General features: G+C 43.6%; 1 protein-coding gene and 1 non-coding gene across 2 annotated transcripts; both read right to left on the bottom strand.

Annotated features, from left to right (window-relative positions):
- Positions 1 to 8,161: 8,161 nt before the first annotated feature.
- On the bottom strand, positions 8,162 to 17,211 carry KLF17 (KLF transcription factor 17). The gene is made up of 3 exons (XM_053920147.1): positions 17,134 to 17,211; positions 8,740 to 9,601; positions 8,162 to 8,406 (listed from the first exon to the last, which is right to left on the bottom strand). Exons 1-3 carry the CDS (start codon positions 17,191 to 17,193, stop codon positions 8,162 to 8,164), a joined length of 1,167 nt encoding a protein of 388 aa, XP_053776122.1. The 5' UTR covers positions 17,194 to 17,211.
- LOC128780634 (U6 spliceosomal RNA) lies at positions 14,037 to 14,142 on the bottom strand. Its single transcript, XR_008426573.1, has one exon. It is a non-coding gene; the product is annotated as a U6 spliceosomal RNA (small nuclear RNA).
- Positions 17,212 to 21,968: the final 4,757 nt, after the last annotated feature.

The following is a 21,968-nucleotide window of genomic DNA, read 5'->3' as shown; positions in this document are numbered from 1 at the left end:
AAATATAGATAGCTAGAAAGAAAAAATCAAAAAAGACAACTGGCAAACTTATTTTTCTATCCTCACCTGAGGACATTCCTTTATTGCTTTTAGAGAGAGGAAGGGAGAGAGAAACATCAATGCAAGAAACATCGATTGGCTGCCTCCCATATGTCCTGGGACTGGGGATCGAGCCCACAACCTAAGCATAGGTCCTGAGCGGGAATCGAACCCGCAACCCTTTAGCTATGGGACAACACTCCAACCAACTGAACCACACCGGCCAGGGCAACTGGTAAACTCTTTAACACTTGAGAGAAAATCATACCAAAACCCAGAGGGGAAAAAAAATAGACAAAATCATAAACAATCAAAAAATAATTTAATAGTCCATAAAAAGATGAAAAGAAATCTAATTATCATTCATAATTTGAAAGTGTAAATGAAAAATACAGTGAAAGTGATGTCAGTGAAAATGATGGAGTAGAGACCTCCAAAATTTTTCTTTTGCATAAAAGCAATAAGAACACTGGCAAAATTGTTAGAATCATCATTTTCAGAACTCAGGAAATTAATCGAAGGCTTATAGCAATCTGGGGAGCATTCAAGAAAAGTAGCTGAATATCAGTGAGTGTCGTGGTATTTTGACCTGTCCTTTTCCCATCTGCCCCAGCTCCACGGTAGCCTCGAAAACCAACGGCCTGCAGTCACGGTGAAAACCAGCAGCCCAGCAGCCGCCAGGGGCAGAGCAGGACTGGCCTTCCTTTAATGCTCCGATCCCAGAGCACTGTCTCTATTTGACCTGTCTGGTGGTTCCTTGGAAGAGCTCACTTGCAAGGCTATCTATATGTGACCTGAGTCAGAACTTTTCCACTACTAACAGCCTTTTCTCTGGGGGCATTTATCAAAAATGATCAGAGGCGATTGTGGACCATCATACCTGCCTGAGGCAGTAAAGAACAGTTGGGAGCAAATAATAAACTAACCAAAAATGTTAAAAGGCAAAGCCGGGGAATAAAATGTCCATAGGAGACTTTGGAAAGCTGCAGTGTATTACTGGGAACCTGCAAGGCAGCGCACACACACAGGGCTGTGCTCAGGGCCTGGGCTCTGCATGTGCTCAGGAAGGGCCTGAGAAGGCCCGAAGCTCTCATCTCTGGCTAACTCTGGGGCTTTGTGTGAGCAGGAAGCGAAGGCCGAGATGGGGTTGTCAGCTGCCAGGCTGCATGTTGAAGATGTGCCGCCCCAAAAGGCACACAGAGCCGCTTGGCAAAGCCTGAGAGACTATTGGTTCCAGGAATCTAAGGAAACCTCTGTCCCGTCGTTAGCTAACCACTAAGGTAAGCAGAAACTTCAGGGATCACACACAACAAAGAATATGACTTTTGTAGAATCAGAAAAGTCATTAAGCAGATAATAACAAATACCAACCAACCCTGGGGAGGGAGGGAAATCAGTTTCTAGAGTTGCCACATTATATGATTTTAAATGCCCAGTTTTTAACAACAAAAAAATTATGGGACATCCAAAGAAACAAAAGAATATGGCCCATACATAGTGGGGAAAATAGTCAATAGAAATTTTACCCGAGGAAGCCCACCTATTGGACTTACTGAACAAAGAATTTAAATCAACTAAATATGTTCAAAAAAAAAAAAAAAGGAAAGTATGAAAATGATGTCTCAGCAAATAGAGAGGATCAATACACAAACAGAATAGCTGGATGTCCACATGCAAAAGAATGAAGTCACAACACAGATGAAAATTAACTCAAGACCTAGCTGGTGCGGCTCAGTGGATTGAGTTCAGGCCTGTGAACCAAAGGCTCGCCAGTTCGCCTCCCAGTCAGGGCACCTGCCTGCGTTGTGGGCCAGGTCCCCAGTAGGGGGCATGCGAGAGGCAACCACACAGAGATGTTTCTCTCCCTTTCTTTCTCCCTCCTTTCCCCTCTCTCTAAAAATAAAATCTCTTAAAAAGAGAGACAATTAACTCAAAATGATCAAAGACCTAAATATAAGAGCTAAAACTAGAAAACTCTCAAAACAAAACAAAACTAGGGCAGTGGGCAGGTAGCTCAGTTGGTGAGAGCACCTTCCCCATACACCAGGCTGCAGGTTTGATCCCCGGTCTGGACGCATACAACAATTAACCGATGAATGCGTAAATATTGGAACAACAAATCTATTCACACTCTCTCTCCTCCTTCCTCTTCCTCTCTCTAAATTCAGTTTGTAAAAATTAAAATAAAAAACTAGAAAATTCTTAGAAGAAAACATAGGAGTAACTCTTTATGACCTTTGAGTTATTCTTAAATATGACACCAAAGGTACAAGCAACTAAATTAAAAATAAACTGAACTTAATTGAAATGTAAAACTTTAGTGCTTCAAAAGACCCCATCGAGAGTATGAAAATACCACCCACAGAGTAGGAGTGTTTATAAATCTGATAATATGTGTGTGTATGTGTGTATATAAATCTTACAACTCACTGATAAAAAGATAAATAAGCCAACTTAAAAATAAACAAAAGATTAGACTAGGCATTTCTCCAAAGATTGAATACAAATGGCCAATTAGCCATATTTGTAAGAAAAATACAAAAGAGACAAATGGCCAGTAAGGACATAAAAAGATGATCAACATCACTAGTTATCAGGGAAATGCAAGTCAAAATCACAGTGAGATACCACGTCACACCCAGCGGAGTGGCCCTAATAAAGAAGATGGACAATAACAAGCGGTAGTGAAATGGAGAAATTGCAATCCCCATACATTACCAGTGGGAATGTAAAATGGTACAGTCACTTTACAAATAGTTTAACAGTTCCTCAAAATGTTAAAGTTATGCATGACTCAGAAATTCTGCACCGAAGAGAGTTGAAAACATATGTCCACACAAAAAGTTGTACAGTATGTTCATAGCACCACTGTTCAAAAAAAAAGTAGAGCCCTAACTGGTGTGGCTCAGTGGACTGAGTGCCAGCCTGTGAAGTGAAAGTTCACTGGTTCGATTTCCAGTTGGGGCACATGCCCGGGTTGTGGGCCAGGTCCCTGGTTGAGGGTGTGAGAGGAAGCCAATCGGTGTCTCTCTCACACACTACTGTTTCTCTCCCTCTTTCTCCCTCCCTTCCCCTCTCTTTGAGAGAAAGTAAATAAATAAAATCCTTTTAAAAAAAGTGGAAACAACCTAAGTGTCTATGGACTGACGAATGGGCAAAGCAAGCGTGGTACAGCCATACAATGGAGTACCCTCTAGCCATAAAAAGGCTCCTAGAAAAACACTATTTCAGTCCTACGTGCTACACAGCAAGAAAATAACGTCCCTTTTCAATACATCTCTCCTTTGGTTTTCAGGTGTTCATTCATTCATACCTTCAGTTCTCAGTGGCTGACTTACCCTCGTCCCTTTGCGCTGCTGTGGAACTCAGCTGACAAAACTGTCACCCCTGCTGACTCTGACTCCTCCACAACTGGGCAAGCAGCTGATGCCACGGGGTAGACGGACACGGCTCTGGATACACTGTCACCAAGCTCCACCTTGCCTTGCAAGCCCTGTTTCTCTGGTTAGCTCACAACCCACTGAGTTAACAACCACCCTTTGAAAAATGCTTCAAAGAGAAACAACACACGTTCAGCAGGACGTGTAATCAGGAATATTCAGGACAGCACTGTTCTTAACAACAACAAAAAAATTTTCAAGAGACCCAGTAGAATACATAAACTGTATGTTGATATAATTGAATAACACAACAGTGAAAATGAACTGCATCTGCATGCTTGACGTTAGTATCTCAAAAGCGTAATTTTGAATAAAATATAAGTGCAAAGAATCTATTACAATGATTCCATTTACGTGTACTTTAAAGATTGAGTAAGACACTGGACTTAACCTCTGACCTTAAACAACTAGAGAACCACACACAATATACGAAGCAGTGGACTTCAGCAGTGGACAGTGGCAACACAGGACTGCAGTCCTGTGGAAGGGAAACCAAAGGAGAGCATGGAAGTCTGAGGAGACAGAGACTGAAGTTTGAGAGGGCCAAGGTGGGTAGAATCTGTGAGGCAGAATACTTGAGGGGACAGTTTTGCAAAGGGTACTCTCAAGGTCTCAAGGGGCATCCCTTTGAATCTTCCACTGAGTACTGACAAAGCATGAGAATGTTAGAAAAAAGACTACTGGAAAGAAGTAGGCAGAACTATTCCTGGAGCTCACTCAGGGCTGGAAAAAGTTTGTTTCCACTAGCCAAAATGTAAAGAAATAATTTTGCCTTAGTAGTGGGGCTAAATTAGCTCTAGAAAAAAAGGAAGTTTTGGGCCTGTCCTAAGGGGGGAAAAATAAGCTTCAAAGTAAGCCTCATACAAATAAAAATTTCCTAAGGAAAACAAAAGTAAGACTCAAAGGGATCCAACAAATTCTAAGAAGTAAAATGCATGCCAGAAGTAGAAGCCAACATTATTTAAAGGAATATAACAAAACCCAACAACTAACAATGTGAATTCACAATTGTTTAGCATTCACTAAAAAATTATCAACCATTTAAAAGCAGGAAAAAAGGGAAAATTACCAGGATAAAAATCAGTCAACACAGACCCAAAAATGACAAACTTGATGGAACTAGCATGTGAGGGCATTAAAACAGCTATTATAACTATGCTTTGTATGTTCAAGAACATAGAGGAAAGCACAGACGTGATAAGGATAGAAATGGAAGATATATTTTTTTAAAGATCCAGATGGAATTGCTAGAAGTGGAAAAATACAGTATCTGAAATGAAAAACACACTTTTTTTGGAACAGATCAAACACTAAGGAAGATCAGCTAGCTTGAAGATATTTAAAATGAAGCAGAAAAAGAAAAAAGAATAAAAAAATGGGCACAGTATCAGTAACCTGTGGCAAAATATCAAGCAGTCTATTGAGTAGATTGTGTGTCAGGAGAAAGGGAGGGACAAAAAACTGACAAAACAAAGGTCAAAGTTTTTACAAATTTTATTAAGACTATAAGCCTTTAGATTGAGAAAGCTCAATGAAACCCAAACAGAACAAAGTTCAAAACCACATTAAATCAATCACTATATTAAGAATAGATACACATATGGTAAAAATGACAAACAAAAGCAAAGGCAAGATTAACCAAAATTCAGGGTAGTGGTTTTCTCTATGGTGAAGGATGGGGGGATGTGATTAGAGAGGGGAGCTCAGTCTTCAAATGTTATCAGTATATAATTTTTCTCAAGTGATATAAAGGGCAGATACATCTTTAGTACTTATTTATTTTTAGAGAGAGGGAAAGGGAGGGAGAGAGAAACATCAGTGTGTGTTTGCCTCTCACGTGCCCGCCACTGGGGACCTGGCCCACAACCCAGGCATGTGTCCTGACTGAGAATCCAACCGGCGACCCTTTGGTTCACAAGCCTGAACTCAATCCACCGAACCACACCAGCAAGGGCCATTTTTATTACTGTTGTTCTTTAAATTGCATACATACAAAATACTCTTGCGTGCATAAGAGATTGTAAAAAATAGAAAATAAATTAGTGAAGTTTGTCCATTCTTCTGCCTACCTATAACACAAGCCAAAAACCTGGGAGTCACCTTTGACCACTACCTCAACCAAATCCAATTAATTACTGTTCCTAAATCTTTCTAATCTTCTACTTCCACACCCTGATCCAAGCCTCCTTCAACTGTCATCTGGAGCACTGAAACTCCTTCCTCTCCCGGAAAGCAGTCAAAGAGACCATTTTTTAATGTGATTAATTGTACCATTTTAGTTTGAATCCAATCTCGCCCACTCGTTATCTGAAGCAACAGAGATAAGTTGCCAAGACCACAAAGCCAAGAAATGGCAGAAACAGGATTCAAAATCTACTAGTCTTACTGAGAACCACAATACCTTTCCCATCCACTATCCTGCCTTGTATTACTGGGAAAGGCTTAGCCCGAGCCTGGCACAGGGTAATGATTGGTTAAAAAATAGGTTGATTTCTTCTTCTCCAATCACTCCCTCACCGTGGAAGTGACCTAGTGCCCAGGTGGGAATGAGAGATCTTTGGCATTCAAAACCTGGGTCCTTGGGGCGAGTAATTGGGCCACACAAGTACCCTCTGTCTCTACTTAAAAAAAAAAAAAAAAAAAAAAATTGTATCCCCTTCTCATTTGGAATTTGGGTGGAGAACACCTGGAGGCCTGGAGGTACACTGGGGCCACTAGGGGAACAGGCCAAGGTGGCTGTGCAGAACAGAGGTAGGGTGGGGGTGACGGGCAGGCGTAGCCAAGGCTGTGGGACTTTCCCAGCTGCCCAGAATGCCCCCAGAAGTTCAGCTCTTCACCTCTGCGGTGCTTTCAGAATTTTTGGGTGACCTTCGTGCCCTGCAGCAGGCACAGTCACCTTCCAGCACCAAGCACGACCAAGGACAGACGTGCGGGAAACGGGAGGTCTGGCTCAGGCACCTCCTTGAGAAGTCTTTCTTCGCTGACATGCTCTTCTGTTGTTTCCACGCCATCTGCCACGAGTCCCCGCAGCTGTGACGGTCTCTGGGTCGTGGGGTCAAACATACTTGCCAAACCAGTGGAAGCTTGTGTGCTGACTCTCCTGGAGTTCTTTCCTTTTCTTTCACCTGCTCAGTGTATTTCAATATTTCAGGGGTCACTAAATGTTACACGTGCTTGCTGAGCTCAAGGGTCACCTCCTCCAAAAAGCCTCTGACCTGCCCCTTTAGGTACACCTTGGTAGACCTGAGCCCCTACACCAAATGGTCTCAGATATGGCACCACAGGGACCAGTCCTAATTCACCGCACTGGGGCCATCACCTGGCGGTGCTCGCCTGGCATCAGACCAGGCACAGGCAACACCTGTAGAATGCAGGCACTCTATCCCAGTTAGAGATCTACCTCCAGAGGAGACAGGTCCTGGTTGGGATCCCAGCTCAGCCCGTTTAGATCCTGGGCAAGTTCCTTTCTGTTAGTTTGCTGGTTTGGCTACGAAGTCCAGAAGTGAAGTTTTGAACTACCTGGCTGAGTTGCTAAGATAGCCATTATGCCCTCGACCCTTGGGCGGGGGCCAGGGAGGACCCTTTAATACATTGTACGTGGTCGTCCAGGGACCTGAGCTCTGTAAAGAGGGGAAGTTACAGTGGGGTTCGTCCTGTGCCTCAGTCTAATCTCCACCCCCAAGTCACCTGGAAAACAGAGCCTAAAACAAGAACTATGTACCAATGTTTTATTTGGGTGGTGTAAACCCAAGGCACTGAGAGTGAGAAAGAAAAGCAAGGCAGGGGAGAATAGGAAGTAATACAAGACGACAGCAGGCGGGTCCTGCCTCACAAGCCTTGAAGCAGCACAGCAGTTGTTCACTGGCTACCTGGGAGAACTCCCACTGGCTGGACTGTTTGGAGAAATGGTGCCTAGCAGCAATCAGGGGAGGGAGGGAATGGGAGGGAATTTACCCCTCTGGGCCTCCCCCATCTCCCATAAGTCAAGCATTTCCCCAGGAGCATTAACTCCCTCACACTTCTGAGTTGCTAGTGGCTACGTGAGATGCCAGATCTTACGCCCTGCAGTGGGGCATTCCATCCAGGTCTGGGAGTGGCGGGAGGAGACAGAAACGCTGGGCAGGCAGCAAGTGTGTGCTGGACAGAATCTGATTCAATAGGTAAGATGTGTCCCAAACAGTCCAATACTCTTCTCCAATACTGTTTTTCTCATTTCCCAGAAGAGGAAACATGGCTTAGTGATCAAAGACCTTTCCCAAGGTCACATGACTACTAAATGGTAAATTCAGGACTGGAAGATAGCCTGGCTCTGGAAACTGGAAGACCAAGATAAGGAACTTGGATTTTATGTAGCAGGCAAAGGAGAGTCACTAAAGGGTTTCAAGCTGGGGAATGATGTAAGGTAAACAGAGCTTTTTGATAAAGCTCCCAATCTCTACTTTGCTCCATCTTTCCACGTGGCTAAACTCCGCCAAAGTAGGTGGCTGCAGAGAGGTAGGGGCATTTAAGATAGTTTTTGAAGAGTCCCTGACAAGGTTCAGAGCTCACATGGGCTTCATTCAACACTGCGTCATAATCTTTCTTGGTCTGCATCTAAGCCTGTACCTACCAAAGAGACTAGCCGGTCAGAGGCAGGCGGGGTCTGGGTGGAGAAGCCAAAGTGAGGGGAAGAGGAGATTGACCTAAAGACCAGAAGCAGGAGGAACAGCCATCTGTCCACCGTCGGCCCGTGGACTGGGGGATACTGGCAGCCGCAGATGAATCCTTTGGTGTTGCCTGAGATGGTCAGATCTCATGAACTGTCGGCCACACTGATCACACTTATGTGGTCTGTATCTGGTGTGTATCCGCATATGTCGTCCAAGCTCATCGGAACGGAAGAAAGACCATGTACAACCTTCCCACATACATTTATAGGGTCTCTCACCTGGGGAGGGAAAGTGACAAGGGAGACAAGGAGTTAAGGAGAGGAATTTAGGAGGGAAGGCAGAGGTCTGACTCTATGAGGCAGAGCAGCTGAGGTTGGGGGACCAAAAGGAAAAACATAGGAAAGCAGGAGGCAACACAATCAGCAGTCCCATCATCTTGGTACAGTAACATGGGACTGCGGGAAGGCAAGTTGGTAAGGACAGCGTAGCTTGATCCCCAAACTGAAGGATGACAGGCGAAGTCACCAACCATTACAAACCAGTGGTCCAGCACAAAACTAAAACCCAGAGGATTCCTCCATCCCACCCCACCTGCCTGGTACCTCATTCACCTGTGTGCTTGCGTTGGTGACTCACGAGATGGGAGCGCTTGGTGTAAGCTTTTCCACAGTCCTCATACTGGCAGCAGTAAGGCCTTGCAACTGCAGATCTCCTCCTGGGAGCCCTGTCCTGGGTCCTGCCATTCTGCTCTGCTCTTCGCGGAGCAGGTATGGGCTGCTCAGGTAGGAAGGGGTCTTCCTGAGAAGCTGGCTGGCTAACAAGAGAGTCTTGGGATTTGAAAGCCAGCAGTGATGGAGACCCAGCTGGGGGCATTTGACAATTGTGGGGCTCCCTAGGGGGCAAGATCTGAACCAAAGAGGGCAGCACTGCCTGGTCCTCAGCAGAAGGCATGGTTGGGGGCAATAACATTTTAGGTGTCAACGAGTCTCTATTAGAAGGTGTTGTTGGGTGACATGAATAAGGCACTGTTGGAACGCCGATGTGGGACATCAGTGGGATTCCACTGTGACCTGTGTCTGGTGGCCTATTGGAGGGCATCCTTAGATTGCCACTGAAGGTCATGGCCACCCTTGGAGTATTGGGCTCTCCTAAGGATATCACCTGGGGCCCCTTAAAAATTGTCATTCCTGGTTGAGAGGGAGACAGCCCCTGACAACAAATCATTTGGGAAGGAGAGAAAGTCACTTGGGGGCAGTAGTTCACACCATGCTCAGGCAGCCACACACTGAAAGGCGGGCCCGTCTCACTCGCATTCTGCTTGGGAGCCTCGGCAGAAACCAAGGGGATCCTCTCCAGCTGTGGACACTGAAGAATGTTCTGAAGGCCTGATGGACCATGGTTCCAAGAGGTGTGCACTCCACTGCTTCTGGGAGATGGAGACATGTCCAAGGTGCTCATTGACTCCTTGGTATCCTTCGGGGTGGGAGGAGACACAGAGAGAAAGAGATGAAATTCATCATAGCTCTAATTCCAGTTCCACATGTCCCTCTTCCCCATCTCTAGACCCCACGGGAACCCGGGCCTCCATCATCTCTTGCCTGAATTATCCTACCTGCAGGCCACTCTCCAGCTTGGGCTCTTCTAAGGTACAGGTCTTGCTGATAGGACAGTGGGAGCCTAGGTGTCACTCATGCCATTTTTCCTCTTTGGCATTTTTTTTAAATGATTGATTGATTTTAGAAAGAGAAACATCAGTCTGTTGTTCCACAGTTATGCACTCATTGGTTGGTTCTTGTACGTGCTCTGACTGCAGATCCAGCCAGCAACCTTGGTGTATCGGGATGACTATCTAGGCAACTGAGATACCCGGCCAGGGTGAAGGCATATTTTTGTTCATTATTTCATAAAAAGCAACAAAGAGGGCAAATAAGAATGGAGGCTTCAAAAAGAAAAAGAAAAAGAAAAAACAATGGAGGCTTCAGAGGGGTCCTGGATTTAGCAAAACTTAGAAACCACCTGCAAACATTTCCCTACAGAAGAGGGTCTCACCAGAATGGGAACTGCTGTGGCAGGTCTGAGATCAAGTATGGGAGGAGGTAAGAAAAAGAGGCAGACTTTTAAAAGCACTTTCAGAAAGGGTGGGGGAAAAAATAAACCTCAAAAAGAAAAAAGATGGGGGATTGTCTTGGAAGTTGGGGCAGTAGCCCTTGAAGACAGACTGGTTTAAGAGGAAGAAAAAAAGGGATTGGCGGCAAAACCTCTTGAAACAGGATAGGATCCCAAAATCCTGTTTTTTACATTGCCCATTGCTGTAGCAATAGAGAGAAGTCTTGAGCAGGGAAACTGGGAAAGCTACCTCATCACCTCCCATCCACTCCTCCTCCGTTGGGATAGTGCAGAAAAGACCACGCAATTACAAAAACCAAAACATAAGTTTACAAATACAGTATCCAATAAATAAATAAAAGAAAGACACAAAAACATCAAATCAGAAATTAAAGATTGTAATTTCTCAAAAGAAAAATAAAATTCACCAGAAAAATACTGCCACAGATCAAAGAAAAATTAGTAACATTCAAATACAACTTTTTTTAAAAAGAGGAAAAAAGCAGAACTTAAGAAAATGATTGCAGCTTTGACACCAATTACAGATCACAAAGCAGAGGGGGGAGAGAGATAATGGAGGAAAGATGGGAAGGGACTAGTCAAACAGGTATGCATGACCCATGGACATGGGCAACAGTGCAGGGACTGACTGGTGGGGGCGCTGGGTAGAGGAGGGAAAAAGGAGAAAAATTGGGACAACTGTAATAAAACAACATAAATTTTTTTTTAAAAAAGAAGCACAAAGCAGAAATAAATAATTCACTAAGCTGCATGTTTTAAATGTTTACATTACTGAACATTTAAAGGAAAACACCAATGTTTTTTCAAACTTTTCCCAAAAATTGAAGAAGGGAAGAGTTCCTAACTCATTCTATGAATCTATCATTGCCCTGATACAGAAGCCTGACCAAAAAAAAAAAAAAAAATCACAAGTAAAGAAAACAATAGACTGAGTCTTATGAATATAGATGCAAAAATCCTCAACAACATAAAAACTAGCAAACAAAATCCATCAGCACATTAGGGGATTATACGGCATGACCAAGTGGAATTTAGCCCAGAAATACAAGGGCGATTCAACGTACGAAAATCAATCAATGTAATATACCACATACATAAAATAAAGAGGAAAAACACATCATCTCAACTGATGCAGAAAAAGCATTTGAAAAAATTCAATATCCTTTCATGATTAAAAAATACTCAAAGGCTAGAAAGAGAAAAATGTCCAACATAATAAAAGGCATTCACAAAAAAAACCACTGCTAACATTATACTCAAGTAAAAAACTGAAGGCCTTTCCTCTGAGATCAGGAGCAAGACAAGATGCCCAATTTCACTTCTATTCAACATTGTATTGGCAGTTCTAGCCAGAACAATTAAGCAAGAAGAGAAATAAAAGGCATCCAAATTGAAAACAGAACTAAAACTCTCCCTGTTCTCAGATAATCCGATCTTATGTACAGAAAATTTGAAGTACATGCACACTGACACAAACCTGTAAGGACTAATAACCAAATGCAGCGAAGTGGCAGGATACAACTGCAACACACGCGCGTGCGCGCGCGCACACACACACACACGCTCAGTTGTTGCTATACCCTGACAATGAACAATCTGAAAGGGAAATTAGGAAAACAGTTCAATTTATGATGGCATCAAAAAGAATTAAATACTCAGAAATAACTAAGGAGGTTAACTTAATCCCTGAAAACTACAAAACATTACTGAAAGAAAGACTTAAATAAATGAAAAGACACATTCATGGATTGGAAGACTTAAGTTATGATGTCAATGTTACCCAAAGCAATCTACAGATTTAATACAATCCTTATCAAAATCCTTTTGGCAAAAATAGAGATATCCACCTTAAATTCATTATAAGTCACAAGGGACACCAAATAGCCACAAAAAAAATATTGAAAAACTTCCTGCAAAGCTATAATAATCAAAACAGTATGGTATTAGCATTAAGAACAGACCCATAGCCCTGACTGGTGTGGCATAGTTGGTTGGAGTGTTGTCCCAATAAACCAAAAGGTTGTGGGTTCAATTCCCAGTCAGGACACATACCTAAGTTGTGGGTTCGGTCCTCAGTTGGGGCATTTGCAAGAAGCAAACAGATCCATGTTTCTCTCTCAAATTGATGTTTCCCTCCTCACCCTCCCTTCTCCTCTCTCTAAAATTAATAAGCATGGCTTTGTGTGAGGATTTAAAAACAAACAAACAAACACAGACCTATAGACCAACAGAAATAGAGCCCAGAAATGAACCCTCACATATATGGTCAAATGATTTTTAACAAGCTTACCAAGACCTCTCAATGGGGGAAAAGACAGTCTTTTCGAAAAACTGGATATCCACACAAAAGAATCAAGTTGGAACCTTACTTAACACCATGTAAAAATTAACTCAAAATGGATCAAGACCTAAACTTAACACCTAAACCTTGTAGAAGGTTTAGAAACTCTTAGAAGAAAATGGGGGAAGTTTCAGGACATTTGATGTGGCGGTGATTTCCTGGATATGAAAGGAAAGGCATAGGTAACAAAAGATAAAATAGATAAAATTGGACTTTATCAAAGTTAAAATTGTTGCGCATCAAAAGACACGATCCACAATACAGGGCAAACAGCAGAATGGGGGAAAATATTTGCAAATCACGTATTTTGTAAGGACTAATATTCAGAATATTTATTTAAAAACTTCTAAAACAACAGAAAAACAAACAACCAAAAAAATGGACACAGGACTTGACATTTCTCCAAACACATACAAATGACCAATGAACACATGAAAAAAAATGTTCAACATCACTAACCATTAGGGAAATGCAGATAAAAACCACAATGAGATACTACTTCATACACATTAAAATGACTATTATTTAAAAAAAAAGCGTCAGGCCTGACTGATGCGGCTCAGTGGGCCAGGCGTCCTCCCACAAACCAAAAGGTGGCCGGTTCAATTCCCCTTAGGGCACACGCCTGGGTTACAGACCAGTTCCCCAGCTGGGGACATGCGAAAGGCAACCGATCAATGTTCCTCTTGCACATTGATGTTTCTCTCCCTCCCTTTCTCCTCTCTCTAAAAATAAATACAATCTTTTTTTTAAAAAAGCGTTAGCAAGATGTGAGGAAACCAGAATCCTTGTGCACTGCTGTTGGGAATGTAAAATGTTGCAGCCACTATGGAAAACCGTATGGCAGTTCCTCAAGTTACAAACAGAATTAACATGTGATCCAGCAATTCCTGGTCTGGGTATATACCTATAATTGAACGCGGGGACCTGGAATAGATATTTGTACCCTCCCATTCAGAGCAGCGTTTTTCACAATTGTCAAAATGTGGAAGCGACCCGAGAGCACATCGAATGATGAATGGATAAAAACTGTGGTCTATCCCTACGACCGATATTATTCTGCCTTAAAATGGAAGAAAATTCTGACACGCGCCTCAACCTGAGTGAACCGCAAAGACATTGTGCTAAGTAGAATACACCAGTCACAAAAGCACAAGTAATGTATGAGTTCATTTATATGAGGTGCTTAAGGAAGTCAAATCCAAAGAGACAGGAAGTAGAACGGTGGTTGCCGGGAACTGGGGGTTGGAGGGGGATTGGCAAATCACTATGTAGTGGTTAGGGAGTTTCAGTTTGGGATGATAAAAAAAAGTTCTAGAGATGGAGGTGACAACAGTTGCCCAATGATGCACATGAGAGAATGCCGCAGAACTATACACACTTAAACATGGTTATGATGATATTGTCATATTATGGAGATTCTACAGTTTTTTTCTCTTTAAAAATATGGAACACTTCACAAGTTTGCATGTCGTCCTTGCACAGGGGCCATGCTAATTTCTCTGTGCCGTTCCAATTTTAGTATATGTGCTGCCGAAGTGAGCACTAGATTTTACAATTTTTAGATGTTTTTAAAAAGGACACAGAAGGGATCCCCACTGGCCAAGTTGGTGAAAATTTGAGAGTCAAAAAGAATAATGAATGTGGATTTTAACAGATTAAATCTATGAAAATTCATGAGCCACATGTGACAAGGAGTCAGCTCCTACCCAGCTTCAGACATTGTGACTTGAAGTAAGAGAGTCAAGTAGTCTTGTCTTTTTAGTGGGAAACTCTTATTTCAAAATCACCAAATTATTCCAGTTGTTTACGAAAAATCCTACCTTACAGAAGAATACAACTTAATACATGTAGAAGAAATGGTAAAATTGGAAAAATCATGATTTTACAGTCCTTAATGAAACTTTTGACTGAGGAAAAATTAATATTTGGTTGAAAGCAGTAGGTGAATACTTGAATACGTCCAAGGCGGCAGCCCACAGTTATATTTTCTGACTGCAAGGCTAAGGACAAGCTTGAATAGAGATCAATCAGCCTTTTTGCTACCTTAATTCAAGGGCCAAGGCTAGCATCACTAAATGTGGAGAGCCAGGTGAGCCTCCTCATGTAATGCAAGGTGAAGCTTACTGTACCTATGAGACGTTCTTACCAAAACTCAAGAATACAATGAAACCTTAAGATCTAACTCTAATTTAGAGGTAATTCGACAGGTAGAAAATCAAATGAAATGATACCATGAGAAACCAACCTGATAAATCCGGAAGAACATTCTACAGGACAAAAATCAGGATCATGAGAAAAGGAAGTTAGGAAAAAATTTCAAAAAGACCCAAAGGACATAATAACCACATGCAGTGTGGTCTCACATTGGATCCTGGTTTGGACATATCAGCTAAAGGACATTTTAGGGGAATTTGCATAGGAATTACATTAAAAGGATATTCAAAGCTTGTCTACTGCCCTGGCTGGTGTGACTCCGTGGACTGAGCGCTGGCTGTGAACCCAAAGGTTGCGGGTTCGATTCTGGTCAGGGTACAGGCCTGGGTTGCGGGCCGCATCCCCAGTTAGGGGCTGTGCGAGAGGGAAACACATCAATGTTTCCCTCCCTCTTTCTCCTTCCCTTCCCCTCTCTCTAAAAGTAAATAAAATCTTTTTGTAAAAAAAAGCTTATCTGTCTGTGGAGAGGGGAAAAAAATTTTAAACCCCTCTCCATACGCTGGGGCGATCCTGTTTCATTCACCATATGCTCAGCAACTAGCCTGAGTAGACACATAACAGGCCCCAGATAAATATCTGTTGGATGGGTATTCCTGGTGTGCCATCCCCTTTTCCCTTCCTGATCCTTCCCAGGCAAACTTCATGGGAAATGTCTGAACTCACCTTTACTACTACCTCACTATTATTTCCCCAAATTTACTCCCATCCCCACTGCTCCACTGAACCAGCTTGCATAAAGGTCACCGTTGACCTCCACGTCACTAAGTCCAAAACCTTGTCAGACTCCTCTGTGCTTGGCCTCTCAGGAGCTTCTGAGACTGCCGGTCAATCTTCAAACATTTCCCTCCCTTGGCCGCAGGAACACAATGCAGGGACACCTACGCACACTCACCCAGTGCTCTCCTTCTCTTCTCTCTGGCCCTCCTCCTTCTCAGTCTCGGCTACAGGCTTCCCTGTGCTATTCTCAGGCAATCTTTCTCATGCTAATGATCCATTTCTGTTTATAGTCCAATTATTCTTAAAACAATGGCTCCAGGGCAGATCTATCCTGCATCTTCCAGCTGCCTAATGCTCTGTCCATTTGGATAACCCACAGGCATTTTGGACTAAATCCAAAACTGATCATCCTTACCTACCCCTGAGTCACCCTCAGAGAGGGGGAAAAAAAAAGCCAACAACTTAATCCTGTTTCTCTTCTCATCCTTTGCTCTCTCAGAGAATGTCAGGACTATTCTCACCTAGTTGTGCAGACCAGAAATCTGTTAACTGTCCTAGATGCCTCCTTCACCACCTCGACCCAGAAATTACCAGTTCTCGTGGTGTCCACCTCCAAAAACATCTCCAGGGTCTCCTTCTCCACTGTCATTCTCCTCTCTAGTTAGGCCGCCATTTTAGTTTGCCCGGGGATGAACCATTGCCTCGAATTCTGCCCACAATCCCCAGGGCACTCTTTTAAAAAATGAAAATCTAGGTTGAAAAAAAATGCAAAGCTAATTGTGACAGATCAAGGTTAAACTCACCAATGGCTTCCTACTGCTCTTGCAATAACCTACTCAAGCCCTGCTTGACCTCGATGGTGCCGGGATCCCTGCCTCCCCTCCCCTTGGGCCACTCTTCTCTCACGGTCTGGGCCGGGTCTCACTTCCTCCAAGGTGGGGGGAAGTGAACTGTTTCTGGTCTCGGGACCTGCAGACCCTCCGCCTAAACCAGTTCTCCTGCCCCAGACCAAATCCACACGTGTCTTCTCGGTGTCTTAAACCAGACAGAACGCCTCTGCTACTTGCTCCCGTGGTCTCTGTACTTCTCCGTCACAATTTGTACACTTCCAAGCATTCGGTGATTTGTTAGTAAAATGGTACAATGTCTATGGAAAACTCACCGTGTACTCATTCCAGGGTCTCGCAAAGGCCTGACACTTTGTAAGGCTCTAATAAAAACTCCATTTTTCTCCCGTGCACATGTCCCGCTGGCTTCCTAACTCTGCCTTCTTTCCTCAGTACTCAAGTCCCTCTCCTTGAAGCTACCTGGAACCAGCACAGGCACTAAGGCTCGGTGAATATTAATTGAATAAACGACACATGACTTTTTTTTTTTTTTTTGGTAGACGTATAGGGTAATGTCCAGTTGCAGAAACATTGCATTTTTTTTTTCAATTACAGTTTACATTCAGTATAACGCACATGATTTGTGTCCTGGATCTCCCAACCCTCTCAACCCCGTCCCTGGAACTCCTACAGCCGAAAAGTCTGCTTTCCTCCACTCCTCCGGCCTTGGTTCCTCCAGCCCCCGCGCCCTGCCCTGGGGCTGACGCCTGACCCACCTCTGCGAACTGGTGCTGAGCTGCCTGCCACTGGCTCAGAACCTCGTCCTCTTGCTCCATCTCAGCCTGCGATCGCTGCACTAGGAACTGGGTGCGGGCCCAAACCACATCAGAGCAGAGCTGTGCCCAGCCGCCGCTGCGTCTCAGGTCAGGTGTCGCCTACCTCCACGCCACAATCACAGGGTTCCACCTCTACCTCCTGCCGCGCTGGGGGGCGGGGCCAAGGGCCGCACCCACCGACCTGCCGCAGCCCCACCCCGCCCAGCTCTGTCTGCCCAGGTTTCTGCAGGGTGAAGACCTCAGACGTTCACAACTTCTTAAGTCTTAGGCCTGCCCCTTTACCCTTCAGTCTGAGCAGCTCCTTTTGGCCCAAATGGGGGTGGGACACTGAGGTTTCAGACTCTGGCCTGACCTTGTTGACCTCAGAATGGAGAAACCCAGAAAGTGTCTGGACAGAGTGACAAAGCGGGCTGTAGAGCCTCTGCAGACAGGAGAGCCTCCGCCACCACCCAACCAGGCCAGGGCTCCCCCGGAGGCCTGGATCTTCTCTGCCAGGTACAACTGACCCTCCGGCATACAAACCCAAAGCTGGGAACCCCATGGCACGATGTCTTTCTTCTGTGATACGTAGGGAGGTACAGGGGTCGTTGTTTGGAACTAGGGGTACAGTGGCAAATAAGACTGAACCAAGTCCTTGCTCTTAGGGAATTTTCATTCTCAATGGACAGACAAGAAATAACTACAATAAAGTCAACAATATAATGTAGATGATGGCAAGTGCGATGGAAAGCACGTAACTGAGAACTGTGGCTTAAAAGGAGCCATGCCTAGGAAGGTGAAAAAATCTGAAGCAAGAAGGAGCTTGGTATGCTAGAGGGAAAGTAGGACAGCCAGGTGACCTCGGTGATGTCAGTCGCGGGGAGAGAGGAAAGACAGAGATGGCTACGGTCTTGAAGATCATGGACAGCAGTTTGGATTTTATTCTAAGTCTGATGGGAAGCAAATGAAAGATTTTAACCAGGAAGTTGATATGATCTCAGTTTTTAAAGTAATCTTTGGGCTCCTTTGAGGTTTATGGATTCCAGGGGACAAGATGGAAGCCGAGACACCAGTTAGAAAGCTAAAGGAGCTCGCCAAGAAAAAATATGTCATTGTTTGGTGGGGTTGATGATGGTGATTAGAGAATATTTTTAAATTAAATGGGACAGACTTGGTAATGGAGTGGAGTGGTAAAGGGCTGGGAGGAAAAGAGGAATCAAAGAGGATTCCTTGATTTTCAGCTCAAGCCGCTGAGTGTTGACTGCACCACTTGGTGGTATGGAAAAATGGAAAGAGAAGTAGATTTGCAAGCAGCTGGAACAAGAATTCCATTTTAGACGTGTTGATTTTGAGATGGCTATTAAATATGCTCAGGGAGACGCCAGGACTGTAAATGCAAATTTTGGTGTTGTCAGCAAAACGTGGTGGTTATAAAGCCATTAGAGTTAGAGAGAGCCTGGAGACCTCCTACATTTGAGACCCAGCAAAGCGGTGAGGTCATCCAAAGAGACTCTAGAAATAGCCAGAGTGGTAGGGGGAAACTCAGGAGACAGTATTTGAAGAAGTCAAGAGAAGCCGCTATTAAAAGAGGGACCATTCAGCCCTGGCCACGGTAGCTCAGTTGGTGGGAGCCTCATCCCTATGCACCAAGGTTGTGGGTTCATCTGCCTTCAGTCCACATGCAGTAATCGACAGGTGAGTGCAGGAACAGGGGGAACAAATAGATGTCTCTCTCCTCACCCCCTTCCCCTCTCTCTAAAATCAATGAATAAAAGAAAAATAAATGAACAAAAGAGGGACTGTACACCTGCATCAAATGTTCCTCAGAAACGGGCAAGTGCCTATTGGATTTGGCAAGATGGAGGTCACTGGTGACTTTCTCAGAAGCAGCTGCAGAGGAGACAGAAGCTGATTGGAGGGGGGGAGTGAACAGGCACTGCCGAGATGGGGACACTGAGACACTGTCTGTAAACAGCTCTTTCAAAGAAGTTTGGCTAAGAGTGAGGGCAGAGAAATGAGGGGGTAGTTGGAAGAGAGGTTAAGGGAGACTGGCAGGGATGCACCAATAAAAAGAAACCAGTATGAAGCAGAGAGAGGGCTTAGTTATTGGAGTGACATAGATAAGTCAGGAAAGGACAGGACCCGGGTTACAGATAGACAGGTGGGCCTTCGGTGAGCCCAGGGACGTTTGCTCTGTCATAACAGGTGGGGTAACAATAGTCTTAAGTTATCTCAGTGTCTCCTGCCACTAGCATGGGGTGGAGCTGAGAGCAGCCTCCTGAGAAACGGTGGCTCTGCTTCCACGGTCAATACCTGCTCAGGTTCACCTCCTGGGCCCGTGTCTGATTCCTGCGTGACGCCTCTTCCAGTCACCGTGCGCCTAGCGTGTCTCCCAGCATGACACCCAGGAAACATTTGTGGAATGAGTCATTTTTGACACATGGAGCAGATCATGTTTAACACCTTGTTCTTCTATAGGGTAAAGTTATTTTCATAACTCAAATGATCATGAACTGAAATGAATAATTATAATGACCAGAAAAGAAATTTAAAAGTGAAAATTGTCTCTTACAAGTCTTTATATGTCTATTCATGTCAGTAAAGTAAATGCATACAGTTAATGTATGGTAAAAAAAAAAATACATCTTTATTCTATTTTTGACTGGAGGAGCTGGATACAAGATGAGGTGGAGCCGCTTTTTAATGGGTCTGGCACCGCTCTCAGTTAATTTCCCCTTCGCTTCCCACATACTGCCTGCCTCACACGAGCTTTGTAAATCATCCTGCAATGAAAGATTTTCTCAGCCCCAGAACTGTTTTGACTCTGATCCTCTCATCATAGACTGATATGATGCTTTATGTACATGATCCCCCAGTAACCGAAGTGAATTTCGGTTTACCAAACTGCTGAGCTGCACCACTGACATAATATTTATTTTCCTGACTCATCTTTCACTTTAAAACATCCAATGATGTTTAAAGAATAACTTTCCATGTCAAACATACAACTCAAATTCAGTAAAATATTTTAAGTATGAACTAAAATCGGCACGTCACCAAACAAAAATATTTCGCCTCTCACCTTGCGCTGTGTTTCACTGTTTTAAATTGGAACACAGAACTTCAAGTGGTTACATTGAAGGACAGAAATAAAATACATCAAATTCTGTTTCTCTGCCTTTGTAGTCACAAACTCTAAATCATAATTATGTGTGTGGAAGCTCCCGTGTGCACACAGCGGTAACTAACACCACAGAGGTCGGAGACATGGCCCGTGTCTGAAGTGAACTCCAAACGCAGGCCGCCGAGTACATGCGTTTCTGGGTGACCATGTACCTGGGCATTCTCCAGGTTAACTTCCACGCAGAATACAATGTGTATTAAAAGGTCTATGATGAAAATATGCTCATCTAAGCTTACTGATATCATATTGTGTGTGTTTTCTTTATTTTCATTGAGACGTAATTGACATATAACATTACATTGGTTTCAGGTGCACGACGTAGTGATCTGATATTTGTACATACTGTGAAATGATGACCACAGTCTAGCTAACATCCATCACCACATACAGTTACAATTTTTTTTCTTGGGATGAGAACTTTAAGATCGACTCTCTGAGCAATTTTTAAATATACGACACAGTGTTATATTAACTACCGTGGCCATGCTCTACCTTATATCTGCAGTACTTCATCCTGTGACTGGAAGTTTGTACCTTTTCACCCACTTTCCCCACCCCCACCCGCCACCGCCTGACAGCCATTTTTCTGTTGTTCTGTGTAGTTATAAGTCTAGTGTCTTGTTTTGCTTTGTTTTAGATTCCACACATAAATGTGATCAAGTGGTATTTGTTTTTCTCTAACTTATTTCATTTAGAATAATACCCTCAAGGTCCATCCCTGCTGTTCCAAATGGCAAGATTTGCTTCTTTTTATGGCTGGATAACATTCCGTTGCATACATGCAGCCCGTCTTTACCCATCCCTCCATCGATGGGCACTCAAGCTGCCTGCGCGCCTTGGCTGTTGTAAATAACGCTGCAATGCACATGGGGGTGCAGACATCCTTTCGAGTTAGTCTTTTCTCTTCCTGAAGATAAATACCCAGAAATAGAATTATGGGACCATATGGTAGTTTTTTTTTTTAGGAATCTCCACAGTTTTCCATAGTCGCTGTACCAATGTATATACCCAGCAACAGGGCACAAGGGTTCCCTTTTCTCCACCTCCTCACCAACTCTTGTCATTCGTATCTTCTTTATGGTGACCATCCTAATAGACGTGAAGTGGCATCTCAGGTGGTTTTGAGTTGCATTTCCCTGACGATCGATTAGTGATGTTGAGCACTTTTTCACGAACCTGTTGGCCATCTCTATGTCCTCTTTGGGAAAATATCTATTCAGATCCTCTGCCCATTTTTTAATCAGGTTTTTGTTGCTATTGAGTTGTATAAGTTCCTTATAGTTTTTGGATATTAACCCCCTATCAGATACATGATTTGCAAATGTTTTCTCCCATTCAATAGGTTGCCTTTTCATTTTGTTGATGGTTTCCTACTTTTTCTATATTAACAAAACTAAATAAACTCAACAATATCCACAGCAATTGATTAGATTTTACACTGACAAAAGATTTTTTTAGAGAAGAATATTTTATCACAGACATTACTTAAAATTTCTGGCCCGTGGTAATAATAAAAAGCAGATCAACTTTTAGTTGGACGTATTATTTTTCAGCTCTCTGCAGGTGTGTACTCCCTATGGCCTGTGCCGGGGACAGGTCACCGCCCTTCCAT

Source organism: Desmodus rotundus, chromosome 3, assembly GCF_022682495.2.
Source record: "Desmodus rotundus isolate HL8 chromosome 3, HLdesRot8A.1, whole genome shotgun sequence".
NCBI classification, from domain to species: domain Eukaryota; kingdom Metazoa; phylum Chordata; class Mammalia; order Chiroptera; family Phyllostomidae; genus Desmodus; species Desmodus rotundus.
Note: the sequence above shows the minus strand (reverse complement) of the source record. Positions and strands in the feature narration are given on the sequence as shown.

What these genes read in the sequence shown, in the direction of transcription:
- KLF17 (XM_053920147.1), bottom strand. Translation starts at nt 17,193, where the DNA reads ATGGAGCAAGAGGACGAGGTTCTGAGCCAGTGGCAGGCAGCTCAGCAC. An exon ending in CTCAGCACCAGTTCGCAGAG is followed by an intron (nt 9,602 to 17,133) that starts GTGGGTCAGGCG and finishes CCCACCCCGAAG; the next exon opens with GATACCAAGGAGTCAATGAG. An exon ending in TCACCAACGCAAGCACACAG is followed by an intron (nt 8,407 to 8,739) that starts GTGAATGAGGTA and finishes TTCCCTCCCCAG; the next exon opens with GTGAGAGACCCTATAAATGT.